Raw genomic sequence first — 18,594 nt, forward strand, 5'->3', positions numbered from 1 at the left:
GAGTGGTGTGTTTCCAGAGCCCTTATAACAGTACCCTTTCTTATTTCACCCTCGCCCACCCTTAAATAACATTGGCCTCTTTTCTTCTGGCTCCTTCATATGTGCCTATTAATCTGCCTTCATTCCTGTTCAAAGGTAATGCCCTCCTATTTTTTAATCCCTTTTGCAATCCTTCCTTTGGATTCCCTCCAAATTATCCACTTCTATATATAGAGAGAGGTGAGCCATATGGGTCTGGAGAGGAAATTGTGCTCGTGAGATAGCAGATGTAGAGATGAGTTTCAGACACAAGAATGCAAGGGGGAGAGGGGCCAAAAAGTGCTGTACGGAAGGATTTGTCGGGCCAGCCTTGCTATATGGAGCAGAAAGCTGCACCACCGGAGAACGGGAGCTTTAATGAGCTCAAGTGTACACGGGACCAATGACAGGACATCAGTGCATGAAAACATCAGGAGATCAGGGGACAGAAGTAGCATCGGAGATGTGACAGCAAGATTTAAGCAGTTTGAAGGTATTGCGAGGATGATAGAAATCAGAGGAATGGAAAGGTTTGGACACGAGGATAGAGAAGGAACAACCAGAAAGCAAGCCAAGGTCGCTGTGTCACAGGGGTGTGTGTGGGGTTTCATCCACAGTCCTCTGATCTCATCACACCCGCCAAGCAAAACACTGGGAAGTTTAGTGTTTCCGTGGAATTGGGAGAGGCTTGTGCTGTAAAAACTGGCCAGATGAACTAAGGATGGACACAGGCTTTTATGGCTGACCTCCTTCAGACTTTTGAAATAATCATTTTTCTCGGTATTATTTCAGAAGCTGACATTAAAGGTGAAAAATGCTTGCTGCTGAAATAGCATGAATGCTCATTCGTGGAGAAAGGATAATACATTATTGCCACAAATACACTTTTTAAGCAGAGGGCACATAAAGCAGAGCGATTGTACTCCCTCCCCATAGGCATTTCCACAGCTGGACCCCAGAAGGGATTATCGCTTTCAGCCGGCGCGGAGCTGGAAAACCCTTTTGCATCCTCTTAGGTGTGTGTGCTGCTCCAGCACCAGGAGGTTCTTCTGGGAAAAACCTGCAAGATCAGGTCAGGGATTTGCATTAATTCGTAAATGTAACATAGCCTGACGCTTTAAGATGCAACTTGTTCATCACAGGGGTTAGAAGAGGGGTTTTGCCTTCTGTGTAGAGCAGTGTGTGACTTGCTAGGTGAGTTAGTCCCTGGCAGTGGCAGGGCCAGCCAAGGGAGGCTTTTGTGGGCAATGAAAAAACATCCCCTGACCCCCTTGTCATCAGTGTCTGAAAGCGCAGAAGATTTTGATACCTCCCTTTGTCCTGATCACTCACCGCTCTGTGGTCTAGGTGAGGTTTTACCCACAGTTATGAAGACTATTGAGGACTAGCACTGATCTCTTGTTGCAAAACCCCTTTTAATTTGTCATTCTGAGTGTGATTTTTGATGCTGGTTAGATGTCACGTGCCATGGTTCTCTGTCAGCCAGGCAGGCTAAAGAAGTGGTATAAATGTCTGCTTTTTTCAAACTCTTTCTTCTCTCTTGACCTTGAAAGTAGGCAAGTCATTTGTACTTTTGACCATTACGTTCAGTTTGTTCTTGGCTTGGTTTCATCTCCTCTTGACAGGAGATGTTCTACCGGTAGCACCAGCACCCTGACCCTGGCAGAGGGCAATAAGCAAACGTTAGCCCTGCCCAGGTGGGAGGATGGCATTGTTGCACAAGTCCTGGTTTTACTTTATTGTTTGGTCACAGGTAGATAACTCTCCCGTACTGTTATTTCCCCATGTTTCAGAGATAGTATTAGAGTGCTGTCAAGTTTACACTGGAGCACACTGATATTTGTCCACTGATGCAAGAGACTCAAACAGTGTAAGTGCTTATGACGCTTTTTTTCCTTTTAAATTAAAAAAAAACAAAAAACAAACCCAAACTTCTGAAGCAGGATAAAAAGCCGGCTCTGGAATTCTTACAACCAGTGCTATTCCAAACCCCTTTGAAGTTAGTGTTGGAGAGTTGCCAGGCTGAGGCTTGTTGCCTCATCCAGGGTTTTGCTGTCTGCCCGCTGCCCATCTGCACAGGACCTGCCGGCTGCGGGCAGGGCTCTCCTCCTGCTCCCGTCTTAGGAAAAACCTTCACTGTGAAAGAGAGTGGCCAAAGATGGGAAGTCTGAAGTTTAGCCTTATACCATGTCCTTAGTTGCTTCTGCCATGTGCAGGACAATGTGAATTTAAGAAGGAGTGATGGCTTCCAGCCTAGATCCCAGGGCCATTTCTTTTTCTACCAGTGTTGCAACCTTTGCATCACCTAAAAGAACAGTTTTTGTGTTTTATATGCCCAAAGGCTGCCCGTAAAGGTTGGCAAGGGCAGTTGGTTAAGTCTGCACAAGGTCAGTCAGGATGTCTAATAATTGTCCTAACACTTTACCTGTTATGGAACAATAATGAGAGTTTTTTCATTATTTTCGGGTGAGTGAACCTGGCAGATGCTGACAGCCAGCAGATGTGTAAAGTTCGAGGTGATTTGTAAGGGACCGGCTCATCTGACGCACGGTAATTGCATTGTGGGACATTGTCACTCAGCATCGTGTCCTGCTCCCGCAGAACGAGGTAAAGGTCAGTTCAAAGAGCTGGTGTAGCGTGGGGGGCAGATCGGGGCTGAAATTAAAATCCTCATTTCCATCTCTCCCCTATACGTGTACTCACGGCATGCCCGGAGCCGGATGGGTGCCCCACTTCTAGATTTAGGGATTGTTTGGGCGATGGAGCAGTTGTTTTGGTCTGGAGTGGGCTTAAATCCCTCCTCTGGTAAAGCTTAGGAAAAGTCTCCATACCCACCTGTTGGTGTGTTAGTTCAGTGCTCATAATTTTGGGCTTGAAAGTTTTTTTGTGACTCGTTCCTTTGCTTCAGGGCCTGTGTGCCGTGGCAGCTCCCCAGGTGGCCGGTGCCCGCGCTGCCAGTGTGCAGCTGGAAGGGTGCACTTGGGTATTTGCCTGCTCCCTGCATGCTCTGCCATCCCCTCTGAGAGGGGCTCCGACAAGTTTCATTTGCTTCAGAGATGCTTTTAACCGAGTTTGCCATTTGTGCCGCCTCGAAAGGTCAGAAACTCCCTGTGCACGCAGATGAAATTCAAGTTCCCCCATTCCCACTCAGGACTATTAGGACTGGTGTGAGCAGTCGTGTTGGAGCAAATTTGTCTGATGGTGAGCCTGCTGATGGCCCCAAACGGGGAGCGAGAGGTGGCCTTGGGGTGTCTGCAGCTACCTGGACCACGCAGAGTCCCTGCAGCCTGGAGCACAGTGCTGCCTGTCCCTGTGCTCGGCTTGCACTCTAATCAGGATTGATTTCTGGTGCTTCTGGAGTTTGAGTGGGATCTTTATCACGGCCACGATGTATGGAAGTCAGCTGAAGCCCTGATTGACTGGGTTTCCTGGGTGTGCCTGTGCTTCTGTAGTACAGATGCTGATAAATCTGTAATACGCTGGAGATCTTGATAAAATGTGTGTTGTGTATTTCATCTGCTGTTGCCTCATTCTTCTGTACTTGAAGGTATCTAATCCCCTGCTCTTTATCTTATAAGGCATCACCTTACAAATTTTGTTCTTTATTCTTCTCCTAACATCCCCACGCTTGCTGGCGGTAGAAATTGCAGTAACTTGCTCTTCACGTGTTTCTTAAAATGTGAACGCAGGTGGCTGGGTCAGCTCAGTAGCTCGAGGTTTACAGTTAAGCTGCTTGGTTTAGCAGCAGTGCCTCCGGGACAGTAGAGACTTGCTGTGCAAAGCATCTTGCCTCCGTTAGACAAAGACCTTCAGGGTGTCTCTTAGCTCCTCCTGGTGCAAAACCTGACTGTGGAAATTTTAAGAGAGTTTTGCTGTAAATGCGAGCGGAGCCAGGATTTCCCTCATGTAGAGTTGTTGTTAAAAGCTCTCCCTAATTATTTAAGCTCTGAGTTAATAGTTGTTTGCTGATGCGTGCTGGCCTGCAGGCTCCACTCACAGTCCCCATGCTGAGCATCCAGGGATGGATTCGTCCCAGCGTGTGTATAATCATGCTCCTACCGGTGAGTGTGACTGTAGAAGGATTTGGCGGAGAGCTAGCAAAGGGTCTTTTTAGAGATACTAACTTTTCAGGAAAAGATAGCTTTTCATTGAACAGCAATTTTTGTAGAAATAAGCCTTCTTTGAAGTTCCTGATGATTTTTCTTTTGTTTAGTGTTCCAGGATATTTTTGAGAGTCCTTTTCATGTTTCACCAGAAGACTCCCATTTTCTGACCAGCTTGGCCTAAGTCTTTGTAGACCTCGCCTGATCCTAAGCATTTACTGAGCTTGTTTGTTGAGGTGGTAATTGCTGGTGGCCACAAAGGCATGAAGCAGGCCAGGAAGTGTCCAGGCTGCTTCAGCTTTAGTCAAGCCTTTCAGAAGTGTAACTCTGGCCTTCATCTAAAATTTTGAGAAGGAAGTTAAATTTGTAGTCTAGGTAAAACTGAGTCTTGGCTTTCACCAAGCTGACCCGTGAGGGTGCTGGTTTGTCTGTGCAAGTCGGTGGTTAGTGTTGTTCCTGGATTAATTTCATTGACCTTTAGGAAGAGAAAGAATAGATTCTTATTCAACAAATGTCTGCTTCCAGGCAGTTGTGAATCATGGGATTTTTTCCCTAAGAGTATGCAGATAGGCTTTGCATTTAGAATAAGATTTTTTTTTTTTTTTAACCACGGCACACTATTAAAGTTTGTTATGTATCCAAATTGCACTACTTTGCTTTTTAACTACAGCTGAAACCGTGTTTCGAATAACAGATGTGGGATACTGTCATCCCACTGTCACACCAATTGTTCATTGTTCTGAGAAGGTCACATCATAATTCATTAACAATAATTATTCCCTGGGTACACCCTGCACTTCTTCACTCAATTGCTTCATTAACTTGTGAGTGAATCTCACATTCACCGCTCCAATCAATGAAGATATATTTATAATGTACAAGTGGATGCTATTAGTTACAATATATTAACTGCCTAATTTAAAATAGAAAAGCTATCTTTATGAAGGGCAATTAACCACTAAGTGTAATTGATAATTCACATACCTATGATTAGGAAAGACAAATAATAAGAAAGAAATGAATCACCAGCGTTATTGAAGAAGACACTGGCGTGCAGTTTTAACGAGCAGAAGGGGCTCTCTGAGTCAGGACCAGATTTCTAAGAATCTTTTGATGGAAAGTTCATCATCAGATTCATTACCTCAAGGTGGTTGTGGTGTTTGCATCAACCAATTCGGATCATCTTCCCTAGAAAAGGAACCCGACATGTTTTGTTGACTTGAGAAACAATGCAGAGACTTTCCTAATAGAAAAGTCCTTTTTCATCCTAACACAAAGAAAAATAATAATTTTTTAATAAGAATTTATAAGTCTGGCACCAAACTTACCTAGGTATCCTAACCATTATGAGCTTAGGTCCTCAAAGATAATTATGTACAAATTCACACTAAAACTGACAAAACCTAGGCATTTTAATATATCAGAGGAGCTGAGTGACAGTCCCTTTGGCAAATATTTTTTAAAAAATCCTGACATATTTTCAATGCTTCTGATTTTCTATGGCCACTTTGAAATACATTGGTTCTCCAAATAGCTGACAACTCATCCTTGGAGAAGAGGCCTCTTTGTGACATCCCCAGTGGGTCACCACAGCTTGGGTCAGGAAACAGTCGCTCAGAGGCAGGGGAATTGCATGAGATTGCAGAGTACCAATCCACAGGAACCATGTCCTTGGCTCTGGGCATTTGGGACCATGTTTTCTTCCCTTGAGAAACCATTTACCCGTAAACACTTAGTAATGAATCAGTTGAAGTATCATATTTTTCAAGATTACCCACCAAGTAACAGTGCAGGTGTTTTATAAGAGATTAAGTGATAAATGCAACTGAAGCCACCCTGGTGTTGATAGAAGCATCGTTGTAACTAGCTGGTCTCTTACCTGGAGTCTGCACAAGTGCAAAGCCTTGCTGTTACCCCCAGCTGATCACTGCAGCAGGCCATCAATAAGTGGAAAGGTGAAAATCCAAGTTAAAATGCTAATAGTCAGTGGTGTCATACCAGCTGCTGTACTCACAGCTGTGCAGTGCCTTCAGGTCATGTGTGTCTACATCCATGGACCATTTTAAAGAAAAGGAACTGGATTTGGGGTTTTTTGATGTGTAGGTGGAGTGTGTGCCTGAGAGCCTGTGGTATCCTGGGGATGGTGGGCATCACTCGTGCTGCGGTGTTCAGCTTAGCTCTCTGCTCCAGAAGGGCAGTTACATGCTGTGGCAGGGACTCTGCACAGGAAAACTGCACCTGTAGTGCCCAGAATCAATATTTTAGGTGTGTCTTGGTCACAGTAAGGGATCCTGCTCCTGTTCTGGAATCTCATCATTGTGTTTTTATTGTGATTATCCAAGTTGAGGGTGGAACAGCAAAACCGATTCTCTTAGCTCCTTTTCTATGTCTGGTTAACCCCTCTGCCACTTTTACTCAACAGGATCAAAGCATCTGGTCTGAAGCTGCAGTTCTGCACTAACGAAACCCAAGCAACCCGGGAGGGCTTTGTGAAGAAGCTCCAGGGCATGGGCTTTGACATCTCCGTGGCCGAAGTCACTGCCCCAGCACCAGCAGCCTGCCGCATTTTGAAGGAGCGCAGCCTGAGGCCACACTTGCTCGTGCACAACGGTGGGACAACGCTGCTGGGACATGTAGGGGGACAACCCAGAGAGATGTGGGCAGTGAAATCCCATAGGTTGTATGGGGAAGAGCTCCCAGCTGTTGTTTTCCTACAGGGAAAAGCTTTTTCCTTAGTTATGAGACTGTGGAATGAACCTTAGTGGTCTGGCTTGAGCGAGATCTCTGTTATGGCAGTGATACAGTGAAAGCACAGAGTTGTGCAAGTGCACAGAGGAGTCTGCTGCCTAACCACAGAGACTAGGAGATAGGTGAGGTCTTGTGCAGGACATTACGTTGTCTTGGTTATCATGACAGAGGTTTTTAAAGTGTTTTCTTCTGTAGAACGTGGGTATGAGGAAAGGAAGTGGATCCTCCCCTTGCTGTTACACATTTTCATGTGTACCCAGGAGTTTGCCTCGGGTCTAGATGCTTGGGTATAATGAGTCACTGAGATGTGGGCAGCAGGAGCTAAGGCAAGGGTAGGAAATGGTTTATTTTGCTCTTTGTTGTAGGACAGATGAATAGCAAGATCCAGTCAGAAATAAAGGGGTCTGAAGAACACTTGATTCAGACATGGATTTTTTTTTTTTCTAATGTGTTGTCTAATGAATGAAATGAAACACAAATGTGTGGGAAAACCATCAGTTCCGATGGGATCTGAAATAGAAAGGGATTTGTGGATTTTTTTTTTCTCCTTCTGTAGATCTTGTCCCTGAATTTGCTGAGATTGATAAAACAAACCCCAACTGTGTGGTTATCGGCGATGCAGCAGAAAACTTCACATATGGAAACCTTAATGAAGCTTTCCGAGTTCTGATTGGGATGGAGAAGCCCATTTTGATCTCCCTTGGAAAAGGGTGAGTTAAGCACTGTTTCTTCTGCAAGTCTCTACAATTTTTAATTTCCCCCAATGAAATTAAGCACTGGGTGAGGCATCTCTTGAATTCCAGCTATTTGGGATCTTTTTTCTGTAGCTGGAGTGGAGTAAGCAGTTGTGTGGATGTGTTTTGTCAACTGCTAGAGGGTGACAGATATAGCTGCTTTTTTGAGGAGGATTTGTAGCAGCTTTTAGAAAACCTGGAGATGCCCTGGTGTATAAGCACAGCAAATGTGCCTGTTTTCAACCCTTCAAGAATGTTCAAGAATGAGCCAGACCTTGATGAAACAATCCACATGTTTGCAGGAGGCGGTTGGATGGTTAAATAGCTGTAGTTTTGTAAGCCACTATGAGAAGGACTTTTGTTGCTGTAAAGCAAGTCTGAAAGACTCTTAAAAACCCCGCAGAAATCATGGAGAGTTTGGATTTTGATATGTGTGACCCCCAAAGTGAATGAGTATTGCAAGAGGCCAGTAGGATTATAGGCACTGCTTGTCTCCTTGTCTTTGCCCCTGCAAGATCTGAGATGAGAACTGTTGATTTAACAGCTGCCTGTAGCCATGTGCTCCTGTCTGAGCTGAAAATAAATGATTTTTAATAGTGAAAGAAACTAAAATAAAAAAATATCCAGCAGGCCATGCTTGGATGAAAGGCCGTTGGTATGGATTCGTGATGGTTTGATCTTCCAGCATCCTGAAGTAACAAATAGTGAGGAGGATCAGATGGTCCATGAATTCCCTGTTTCAGCCACCAGCCAGATTTCTTCTTCCAGATTTGAATCCTGCCCACATTTGTAGAGGTTGAGATGTGATGCTGGATGTGGCTAATGGCCTGTGTGACATAAATGAGACCTTACTGTGTAAGTGGTACTTAAAGTGGTACTGTCTCTGAAAGTTGGCTTCAGCATCTCTGCAGGTTGATTCATGTCCTACATAAGGGAGCACTTTCATGCTGGTCGCTTGAGAATTGTTATACATGAGGAATAAGAAGCCAGGAGAGTTTTAATTTGCTACTGTAGAAACCCTGCCTATTCATGAAAGTGGCTGCAACGCACAAACTCCACCCAAACTATGTTAGAGATGGAGTAAATGTTCCTCTGGTTGTGAGTAGAGTGTGGTGGCTGAGAAGACCTAAGGGGGGACCCCAAGGATATACTGAGAAATAGCTGGACTGTAAAGACATTTTTAATATTCTCTGAACATTAAAAGTGAATTTTTAACTTCTGCTTTCACATGCAGGAAAAATCCAGTCAGGGAATTTGAATGTTTTCCTAAAAATAATTCAGTTAGATGTATTCTGAGGTTTGAAACAGGAGGTTATTAATGCCAGCACTGAGTAATGACAAATCCCAACAGCCTTGAAGCAGTTATTCTTATCTGTTGTGTGATGTATGGGCTTAAAAAAGACCGTGCATATTTAGCTTGAGGAAACTGTAGTGACAGCTTTTTTCAGTGGCTCAATAGATTGTAATGGGCATGAAGACCCTTCTTAGTTTGTCGGATTTTGATCCAGCTGGGTAGAACTTATCAGTGGGAAAGAGCAGTTAAATCCTTTGTGTTGCCTTTACTGACACTCACGCTCTGATCCTAAAACACGGGCAAAAAATCGTTCGTGTTTCTCAGTTAGAATGATAAGGAGAAAATGTTGAGCCAGCAGCAGAATGGCTAATGTACATAAAATAACCAAGTCTTCTGTTACATAATGCCATCTTTCAAAATGAAATACAGGATCAACCTTTGTTTTAAGATTTGCAACGTGATCGATGCAAAAATGCCTTTGTACCCTGCGTATATAAAAGTATTTATTTATTTGGTCGTTCTCTGATGTAGGCAGCTCTAAAACAGACACACTTTTATTTATTTGAAATGTTATTTTTCATTTAAAAATACAGATTTTTGGATATTCTGAGCTCAGTTTTCACCATGAACGTATTTTTTTTTAATGATTGATCCTTCAGGTAACGTGACCCTGAGTTCTGAATGTGTTGCCCTAGTAGGTAAACTCTCTGACTCAAAGAAGAGATATTATAAATTGGATTAATTGTTCACCTAACAAGTGAATCCTCGGTGATGCAAAGGGCCATATACAAAAAACAGCTTCATTTTTAATGTACAGAATCAATGTAATTGGGTGGACCTTAACGAGGCGCCTACCTTGGGCAAGGAGGTTGATTTTGGTTGAAGTTTCAGTTCATTCCATAGAAAACGAAAGTGTCAGAGTCACTGAAGCAGAATGCCCTCCTCCTGAAAATGGAGTGATTTACATTTAGCATCTGTTTTGGGCTGAGAGTGGGAATTGGCTTTGTAATTTCTTCTGTCATGCCACTGTCAGAAAATTAAGCTGTTTACGCTAGACTATAGAAGGTTAATGGCTGTTCTAGCAAAGGTCAAGTGGTCATTTTAAAGGGAGGCTGTGCTGAATAATCGAAAATGGCAGAAGGATAAGGCATAAAATCTTAACTGACTGCTCATCCTACCTTTTTGCTTGTCATTTAGAAACCTGTCTTTGCTCTGATCAGGAGAGCTTGGATGGCCTATGTTAATATGAATTGCTATTCCAGAAAAACGCCGCAAAGATACTAATTTTATGAGCTTCATGGCAACAGGAACATTTCTAGAAGGAACAAAATTTAGCTTGGAGGGCTTTCTTAGTCCCGATAAACAGTGCCCTGGCTTTCCTCATGTGAGAGGCTGGTGACAAGAGATGATGGTCAACTCTTTGGGGTCCCCATCCAGAAATACTGAAGAAGGTGTTAGAGCTGCTGGTTGGTGCCAGCCCTCACCTAGTATCTGGCAAGGGGTCTCCGTCGTTGATTAAAGGAAGAGCAGTCTAATTGCTGTCCTTTGCGAGCAGCTAGTACTTGGTGCAATAAAATACAGGCCAAGTTCATCCTTGAAATAAGCTCGTTGAAATCCCTTTGAACCAGTGGAGGTGTGTCCCAGATGCCAGATGGGCATCTGGTCGAAGATCTTTTCCCCAAGCATTGCACAGTACTGAGCCTGTCCTTTACTTAATTTCTGGTGTTAAATTAAGGCTGCAGGGTTTCTGATGACTTGACTTTTTGTTGCAGCCATATGGACATCTATATAGGCACAGAAATAATAAAATGTGGTTTCTTTGTATTTAACTGCCAACATTTTCATTTCATTGGAACTTTATCACTTTCATTTCCAGACGCTACTATAAAGAAACCGATGGTCTGAAACTTGATGTTGGAGCATATATGAAGGCATTAGAGGTATTTTATAGCTTGCATTATGCCTACTTGCTCTGTGCACCTTGTTCAAAGAGTAACTGGTATAAATATGGGTCATCTTCTGTAATTACTCACCTTGGTGGAGGAAGTTTCCATCGATTGAAACTCATTTGCTGCATTCTGAAGATGAGTGGATTCATTTGTTTTCTGGCTTTGTTCATTTAAAAAATTTTATTTAAAATGTGAACTTTTACCATTGTAGTACCTTTATTGGAAGTGAGGCCCTTGAAAGAAGGAGCCAGAAAAGGAAAACATGACATATTATCTGCAAGATACCCAAGGAAAACTGAAGGCCTGTTTTATGTTTGGTGTAGCATTGTTAACACAGACCTTGCCCTTAACAGTTTACAGCAAAAGGCCTTTATTCAGCAAGATGCATAAGTGCAATCCTGTTTTTAAGCCTGATTAAGTTTGTGCAAAACTGGAACCCAATAGATAAGCCAACTTAAGGGTGAGAGAAGGAGAGAATCATTATGGTCCCTTTTATAGGCTTGCAGAGAGATAAAATAAAAATACAGAGTGAATGCAGAGAATAAAGCAAAGTAGGGGAGTGTACAAGCACAGAATATAGTGGATATAATGTATACTTGCAGCACATTCATTTCTATCCATGTGAGTTTTGGGGAGAGCTTTTGCCTCCCAGAATAAGGTCAGGCTTCTAGTTGTATAGGAACAAGCTAGAAAAAACATATTTATTCAGATTTTTTAGCACATTACTGTTACCTGGTTGCAGGAGAATAAAGCTTCTCAACTCAGACTGGTCACTTGAATCATTAAAAACAGACCAAACGGTTGAAGAAACCTTCTATGTGTATTAAGTCTCTCCAGTACTTTTAATCATTTCACATGAAGGATATTTGCTAGTTCTTTGAGAGTGACGCTCTTAGAAAAATGAGCAATTCTGGAATTGAGTCTGAAGACTGCTCTTATGATAAAGAATGTTACAGGTTTGTAACTTGAGATGTTTCAGGACTTTCTGTCCTGCCAGAGAACATTAAATACTTCTGTTATCCAAATTCTTCGCTATTCACCTCACCCTCTAATCCATTGTGTTATTTAAGGGCAAAAATCAATAATCACATACTTATACAATTGACTGGAGTTATGGAGTTGAACAAATCCTTTTCTGATCAGCATTTTTTATGGGTATCTCTTTCTTATTTTTTTCCAGTATGCTTGTGATGTTCAAGCTGAGGTAGTGGGAAAACCAGCAAAAACGTTTTTTGAGTCAGCCTTAGCAGAAATGGGAGTTCCACCACAGCAGGTAAGGTTTCTGATGCTGTGACCACTGGCTGTGCTATATAGTTATGCCCACTGATACATTTTTTCTGATTTGCTGTCTTTCACAGAAGGTTAAAGAAGAGGTTAAAGGGAATGTGGCCAGGAGGACATGGCAAACTTTGAGTGGTTATACAAGTATTTTTTTCCAAACCCAGTGTATTATACATGGTGCAGAGAAGTATCTATATGCAGGATCTTCCTATGAATTACTTTAAAAAAAAAAAAAAAGTTGAAAAAAAGCTTCAGAGGGAAAAAACCCATGTTTGCCCATCCTATCAAGTAATAGAGTTGACAGAAGAGAACTGACAGCCAAGAGGAAAATGCTAGCAGGTGGGGACCTGTTGAATTTCTTCTGCCCTGTTTGTACTTCCTACCCTCCTGAAAGGCATGACATAGTTTTCTCTGCTTTTTAGAGGGGTTTTTTGACTGTCTGCTATTTCCCTTTTCGTTCCCTGTGTCTGTCTTTTCTCTGACTTGTGCTTTCTGTACCTCTACCCAACTTAGAGTTTTCCATCTCTCCATTCTCTACTGTGGTTTCTGCTTCTACTTGTACTCTGTTGTGCTTCCTTATTCACCTTCTTCCCAAACCATGTAGTTCAAAAGAACATGTGCTTCTGTTGTGAAAATTCCTTCATTTCGAGTCTAAAGAAAACAATACAAAACAATAAAAGGTTTCCCTTTTAGGGAAACCCTTTTAGGTTAGGTTTCCCAAGGAATTATGGATGATGTGCCTCACAAGATGAGAGGTGCCCCAATGCTTGGCAGTGGAGGTTGCAGCATGGTGGAATTGCAGCCAAAATGTTACTTATTTCCTTTGGTGTCACACTGACTACATTTTTTTAATAAAAGGGAAAGACAGAAGTAAAATATTTTCTAATCTGGGTGAACGGGAAGCACTGACTGACTCAAAAACTCCTCCCGTGTTACTGCATTCATCACGCTTTACAGAAACATGCTGAGTGTGTGATGCTCCCACCTTACTTAGTACAGCCCATTTTTTCCCCTCGCTGTAGTTGTGCCCAGATTGTCTTTACTGATTTGTTGTTATGTCACACAGGACAAAAGGATGAGTATGAGATGACTCACAGACAGCAGTGAATTACAGCGTAATAATTCCATCAGGGGGGTTTGGTGAGATTATAAACAACAGGAGTGAAATTTGGGTGTCTTGTAGGTCCCTAGAGCCTGGAGATGAAATTATGACCCTGTAATTCAGTATGTGCTTGGGTTTTACTTTATTATAGAGTGGGGAGATGGAAAAGACCTAGTAGGCCATCTAATCCATCTCCTTCCCTGTGCAGGAGTGTTCCCCGCTCCACATTTATTAATGTTTTGTCCAGAGTAGATTTCAGTGAGCCAAACAACTGGGCTTCTGTAAGTACCCTAGAAACAGTCTTCACAGCTGAGTAGGTCTTGTGGGCAGGCAGCTTTTCCTGACATTCATCGGGATACTTCCCTTTTAGACTGCATCTCCTTATTTCTAGTTTTATTCCAGGTAACAACCAAAGTAACTGCTTGCCTTCCTGGATGTTTTCTCCCTCCATTTATCTCTAGACTTGTCATCACTACAGTAGTTGTCTCTTACTAAAACTGTGTGTTTAGCTCTCAGCAGCTTCCCTTGTGATTCGCTCCCGCTGCACCTCAACACGCTGCAGTGCTCTTTTCTGTACTCCCTTTTGTTTGTCAGTACCTTCCCAGTAACAAGATAACTCAGCCTGAACATAATATCCCAGGTACAGCCACGGCAATTATTCCATCCAATCCACAAACCAAAAAAATCCATTTCAGACTCAGAGTGGCGTTTGAAGAAAAAAGTAGCTGGAAAAAAGAACAAAGAAAAAAAAAAGAGCCCACAGAGCTCAGCCCTTGGATACTGTTTGTGTAAACCAGATGCACGAAGGGTTGTGTTTCCTTTCTGCTTAGATCAGAAACGATTGGTATGCAGGAGTAGGAGACAAGATGGGTTTTTTGAGTTTTCTGTCCTTGTGACCCTGCGTAGTGGCATTGCTTGTCCTTTTCCACAGTCAGGACAGTGTGGTCATCCTCAGATATTGTTTTTCCCAGCTGGTGGTGTGTTGGGACTGTGTCAGCCCCTGGCACCGAGGGAGTGTGTCATTACAGGGATGTGACAGGACACCAAGAACTCCCATCTCAAAAACTTTGCCCCAGGAAACAAATTTGATTTAATGCATCACCAGGCTGGCAAAAATGCTCCCATAGGGTGAGCCTCAGTGAGTGGTTCCCATCGACTTCAGGAGGATTTGTTTTGGGTACAGAAAAGCAGTAATAGTCCTCAGCAGAGATTATTTATTCATTCTCTGCTCTTTGCCATAGTGCTACTAGTGACTCACTTTATATTTTGGCAGAGATTTTTTTTTTTTCAGTGTAGTTTCTAGTGTTAAATGCCATCAATTTGTTGTAGTAATATGTCTTGTCTGTAGGTGTAAGTTTTTGTATCCAGAGAGATTTGAGATGAAGGGAATCTATGTTTAACCAAGGAGAAGTGCAGTAGATACTGCTGCATAAGGGCACCAGTCACTCCGTGCCCTGACTAGGCCAGGTTGGACGGGGCTTTGAGCAGCTTGGGCTAGTAGAAGGTGTCCCTGCCTATGGCAGGGGGATGGGACTAGATGGTCTTTAAGGTCCTTTCCAACCCAAACCATTCGAGGAGGACTATGGAAAAAATAGTCCATGCTCCTGGAGTTAAAACCTGGAGCGTGCTACATGTGTAGGGAGGAACAAGTTACAGCACAGAAAACTACCTTAATTCTGACATATTTTCCTAACTTGACCTTGCAACTGACATTGACGTTGCAACTTTAATGTTCTTTTGAGAAGGATTTGTGGGTTGTTTTAGTTAGTCATACATCATGATAGAAACTCAGTGTATGCAGTTCAGTGAGTTCCTTAGTAATGCACTGTATTACACTTTATTCTGTCTCCTGAATGAGCTGTACTTCTCTGCATTTGTAATGACATGACAAGGACTGGTTTTACTTGCCTTTACTTTCATAAAATGTTTGCCAATAATTTATTCCACCTGTGGAATGCTTTTAATCCATACCATCATTAAACCTTTTTAGATGAGCTGTGCTTTTGAAAACATATTACAATTTTCTTTCACCTGACTTTTAATGAAAAATACCTTTTTAATAAAGCTGTTTCACCACAATAATTCTAGACAGTGGCAAATCTTAAATTTCTCAAGCTGCTTTAATCAATAAAGTTATCACCAGTCGTTTCCCTTGATAACTGCTTCTTACCGAGACCCTGACTTTGCCTTCTGCTGCTGAGATGTTTTCAACCCGCACTTAGAATAGGAGGAACTCCCCAAAGTCCAATTTTCATTTTAACCTTTCCTCAATGGCCTAGAAATAACAGATTGCTGGTATTACTTTAATAGATTGGAAATTTAAACCTCTTAGAGGTAACCAGACCTATCTTATGATTCAGTAATATGACAAAGAATAACACATCTTAAAGGTTACTGAAATGCCTAATTCATATGTTTTAAGGCAGCTGTAACAGTGGATGATTTTTACAGCTTTACAATAAAACCTAAATAATGTTAAGGTTCCGGTAGTTTTATATAATCATAAAAAGTTCTCTCTGTAGCAAATTGTCCTGCTTTAATGGAAGTTATGGCAGGTCATACTGGAGTGCATAAACCACTGGTAGTTAACCAATTCCCATTTCTGCCACCTGCAAGTCTCAGGTGGGAGTTAGTGGCGCGTGAGAGCAGAGGGAGGTCACCCCGAGAGTGGCACGGAGGACCTGCCGCCGTGCCGGCATCCCCTCCTTGCTCACCAGCCACAATGGGGAAGATTTTCCCTCTCCAACAGAAGAGTGAAGTGACTCTGAAGTTTCAAGCTTTGAGTCCCGCTGAAAGCTTACTGAAACCTGGCTGGCCCTGCAGCCCTTGGAAATCTGCCCCAGAGGTTTAATGTGTTTCTTTGTTTCACCTGCCTTGTTGTATACTCTCTCCCAGATCAGAAGCCACGTGTGATATGCCCTTTGTGTGTTTGATGTTTGCACAGCTAGTAGTTCTGAGGTAGAAGCACAATTAACAGGAGTATGGGATCCTGCAGCCTAGGAGTTTGCCAGTTGGGCCGAGGAGAATTTTGAGAAAAGTAAATGCATTGTACTTCTTGTGTAAAGGGGTTTAATAATGTATTAAATCACGATTAATCACGATTTTGTGTATAAGCTTTATTTCCTTATGTCCCAGGCACATTTAGTTTGATTAAGGTTATTAAGCCTATAGTAAATACCTGTTTAGGCATAAGTATGTTAGACTCTAGAAGCCTTCACTGTGTTAAATACTCTGTTGAAGTTAGCACACTCCCTTTTATGCATCCCTACATTTGCATCCTCCATAGACTTCAGCCTCCAAAAGTACTGTACCTGGGCTTGTCCTGGTGAACACTGCGTTGCAACAGGAGCATGGCTGGGTAGTACAAAAATTGTTGTCTTTCTGCCTCATTTTCTTACTCCATAATTCCTTTTGTGATCAAACATTTTTCTGTGTTTTTGATTGTGAAACTCTGTTTGCAGACAAAAGATACATGAGGTTCTCATCCACCACCCTACCAGCATCTCTGAAGGTTTATTAGTGTTGGCTACTTCTGTGGGTAAGAGGAATCAGTCCCCACCTTCAGCTAACTCTGGGTCTGTAGCCCAGACACCACCTATATTATTGCTGACCCTGATGGTGAGCTCTGTGCCACAGATGTTTGTCCAGTGGGGATTATATTGTGCCTTCCCACCCCTAAATTCTTAGAGGTCACATTCATCTCCTCCTGTATCTCTGCTGATCTGGGTTGGGTTTGATGGGGACTGTCCAACAGCAGTGGCTTCACTCAGCTTTGCACACGTGTGCTTTATTCACTGCATGTGTACAACCACACGTCCCATCTCTCACCAGCTATGTGGTTTAGGAGAATATAAATTACACCCATCTTAATTCTTTGATGATTTGTCTTAAAATGAGAGAGACTGTCTTTCTGCGTTTTCACCCTTCTTTTTAGTAAATTTTTAACTGAGCCAAAAGAAGTAACTTCCGTGGAATAATTGAACAGATTAACGGTGTGATCCCTGTGTAAAACGTGAACATGAACGGGGATCTTTTAATTCTTGCTTTCAGTGGGTATGTGACCTTTCAGTTTTATATCTTTCTCTCTCTTCTTACCATATTGCAGTCAGAGAGGAAGTTAAACCCAGGTTTGACAGGTAGAGTTTTTTTATTTCCCTTGACAGTGCACCTTTTGACCTCTATCTTCTTGCCAATGATTTTTTAAATCCTAAATGATTTGGGAATAATTGCTCCTCCTTTAGTGATTATTGCCCTTCACCGATAGTAAATCTGTGAAATCCCTGGGGGCTGGAGTACATTTTTGTATGCGTATGCCACAAGCTGGCCTGGACAGGCATCACTGCTCATCTGCAGCTGCACTTGCAGAGCTGCCAGGCATCTTGCAGGAAAACTTGCCTAGATGAGAGAAAATATAGCCCCGGCGAGCAAGAGGGTGCTTGGTGGGCTGCCCCACTCTGCCCTTTCCCCTTTTCAGAGGAAATTAAGTTTTAGGGTTTTGAGAACCCAGGACTGAAATTGTCTTTACTTCAGAAATCTCATCCTGCACGCCTGGGTTCAGGCTGAGCAAGGACATGCAGGTGGCGGAGGGCAGATCTGCTCCTGGGGTCTCCGCTGTGGGACCCTTCCCTGTCCTCTCGAGGAGATGTTGGAAGGAATTTTATAAGAGGGGATTATAAACTATTAAAGCCAGAGGTTGAGAGTAATTAAATATCTCAAAGCATCTTGGGGGGGGGGGAAACTGGTCATAGTGGTTGACTGGGAGCAGTGTTGCCAGGTTCTTTGCAGCTCTGCATGTAACAGTGGGATTATTCTGTTTTCCTCATCTGTGTACACATGCTTTATTTACTAATTACTTAAAATTAACCCATCATTTTCTCCCCATTTCGTGCTGCTTTGCTTGTTTGGAGGAGTAGTAAGGAAAGGTGAACTCTCTACAGGGGAAGGTATCTTATTAGGAACACACGCATTTCCATGAGCAGAGCAGGTAAGGAAAATGGTCCAATAATGAAAGGATGGAAAAGGCTGAGCCCTCTGTTGTCTCGTGGCTTTGAAGTGGTTTGTGAGCAGAGAGCTGGAAAAGCAGAGCTACCTGTCCCAAAGCCTGCTGCTGCTCCTTCCCTTTGGGCATGTTTTCCCCAGTTCTGACCCCTTTGTCACAAGTCTTTATGTCTCTCTGCTCCTTAAAGGAGCTCTCGAAGCCTGATCACAGCTCTCTAAGTGACTCTTTTAGGCAGAATGAAGCAAAGGTGAGCATATATAAACTGTTCCAAAATAAACTACTTCAGCGTGGTACCAGACAAATGAACCTTGACTCGAGAGGGCATCCTATTACAGCCCATCACCTGAGGTGTGGTGATCGTCCCTC

The 18,594-nt window shown here is 42.8% G+C and overlaps 1 protein-coding gene across 3 annotated transcripts in view; it reads left to right on the forward strand.

Annotated features, from left to right (window-relative positions):
* Window positions 1–18,594, forward strand: part of LHPP (phospholysine phosphohistidine inorganic pyrophosphate phosphatase) — a 90,529-nt gene that overhangs the window by 7,071 nt on the left and 64,864 nt on the right. The window contains exons 2-6 of one of the 3 annotated variants that reach the window (XR_012633742.1): window positions 6,544–6,731; window positions 7,426–7,579; window positions 10,774–10,837; window positions 12,027–12,119; window positions 12,205–12,466. Coding sequence is in view for 2 of the 3 variants with exons in the window: in XM_074907929.1 (XP_074764030.1) it covers window positions 6,544–6,731; window positions 7,426–7,579; window positions 10,774–10,837; window positions 12,027–12,119 (499 nt within the window). In the remaining variant the exon portion in view is untranslated. The remainder of the gene's footprint in view (window positions 1–6,543; window positions 6,732–7,425; window positions 7,580–10,773; window positions 10,838–12,026; window positions 12,120–12,204; window positions 12,467–18,594) is intronic. The other 2 variants (XM_074907929.1, XM_074907930.1) reach the window with 2 other exon arrangements.

Source organism: Athene noctua, chromosome 5, assembly GCF_965140245.1.
Source record: "Athene noctua chromosome 5, bAthNoc1.hap1.1, whole genome shotgun sequence".
Taxonomy (NCBI): domain Eukaryota; kingdom Metazoa; phylum Chordata; class Aves; order Strigiformes; family Strigidae; genus Athene; species Athene noctua.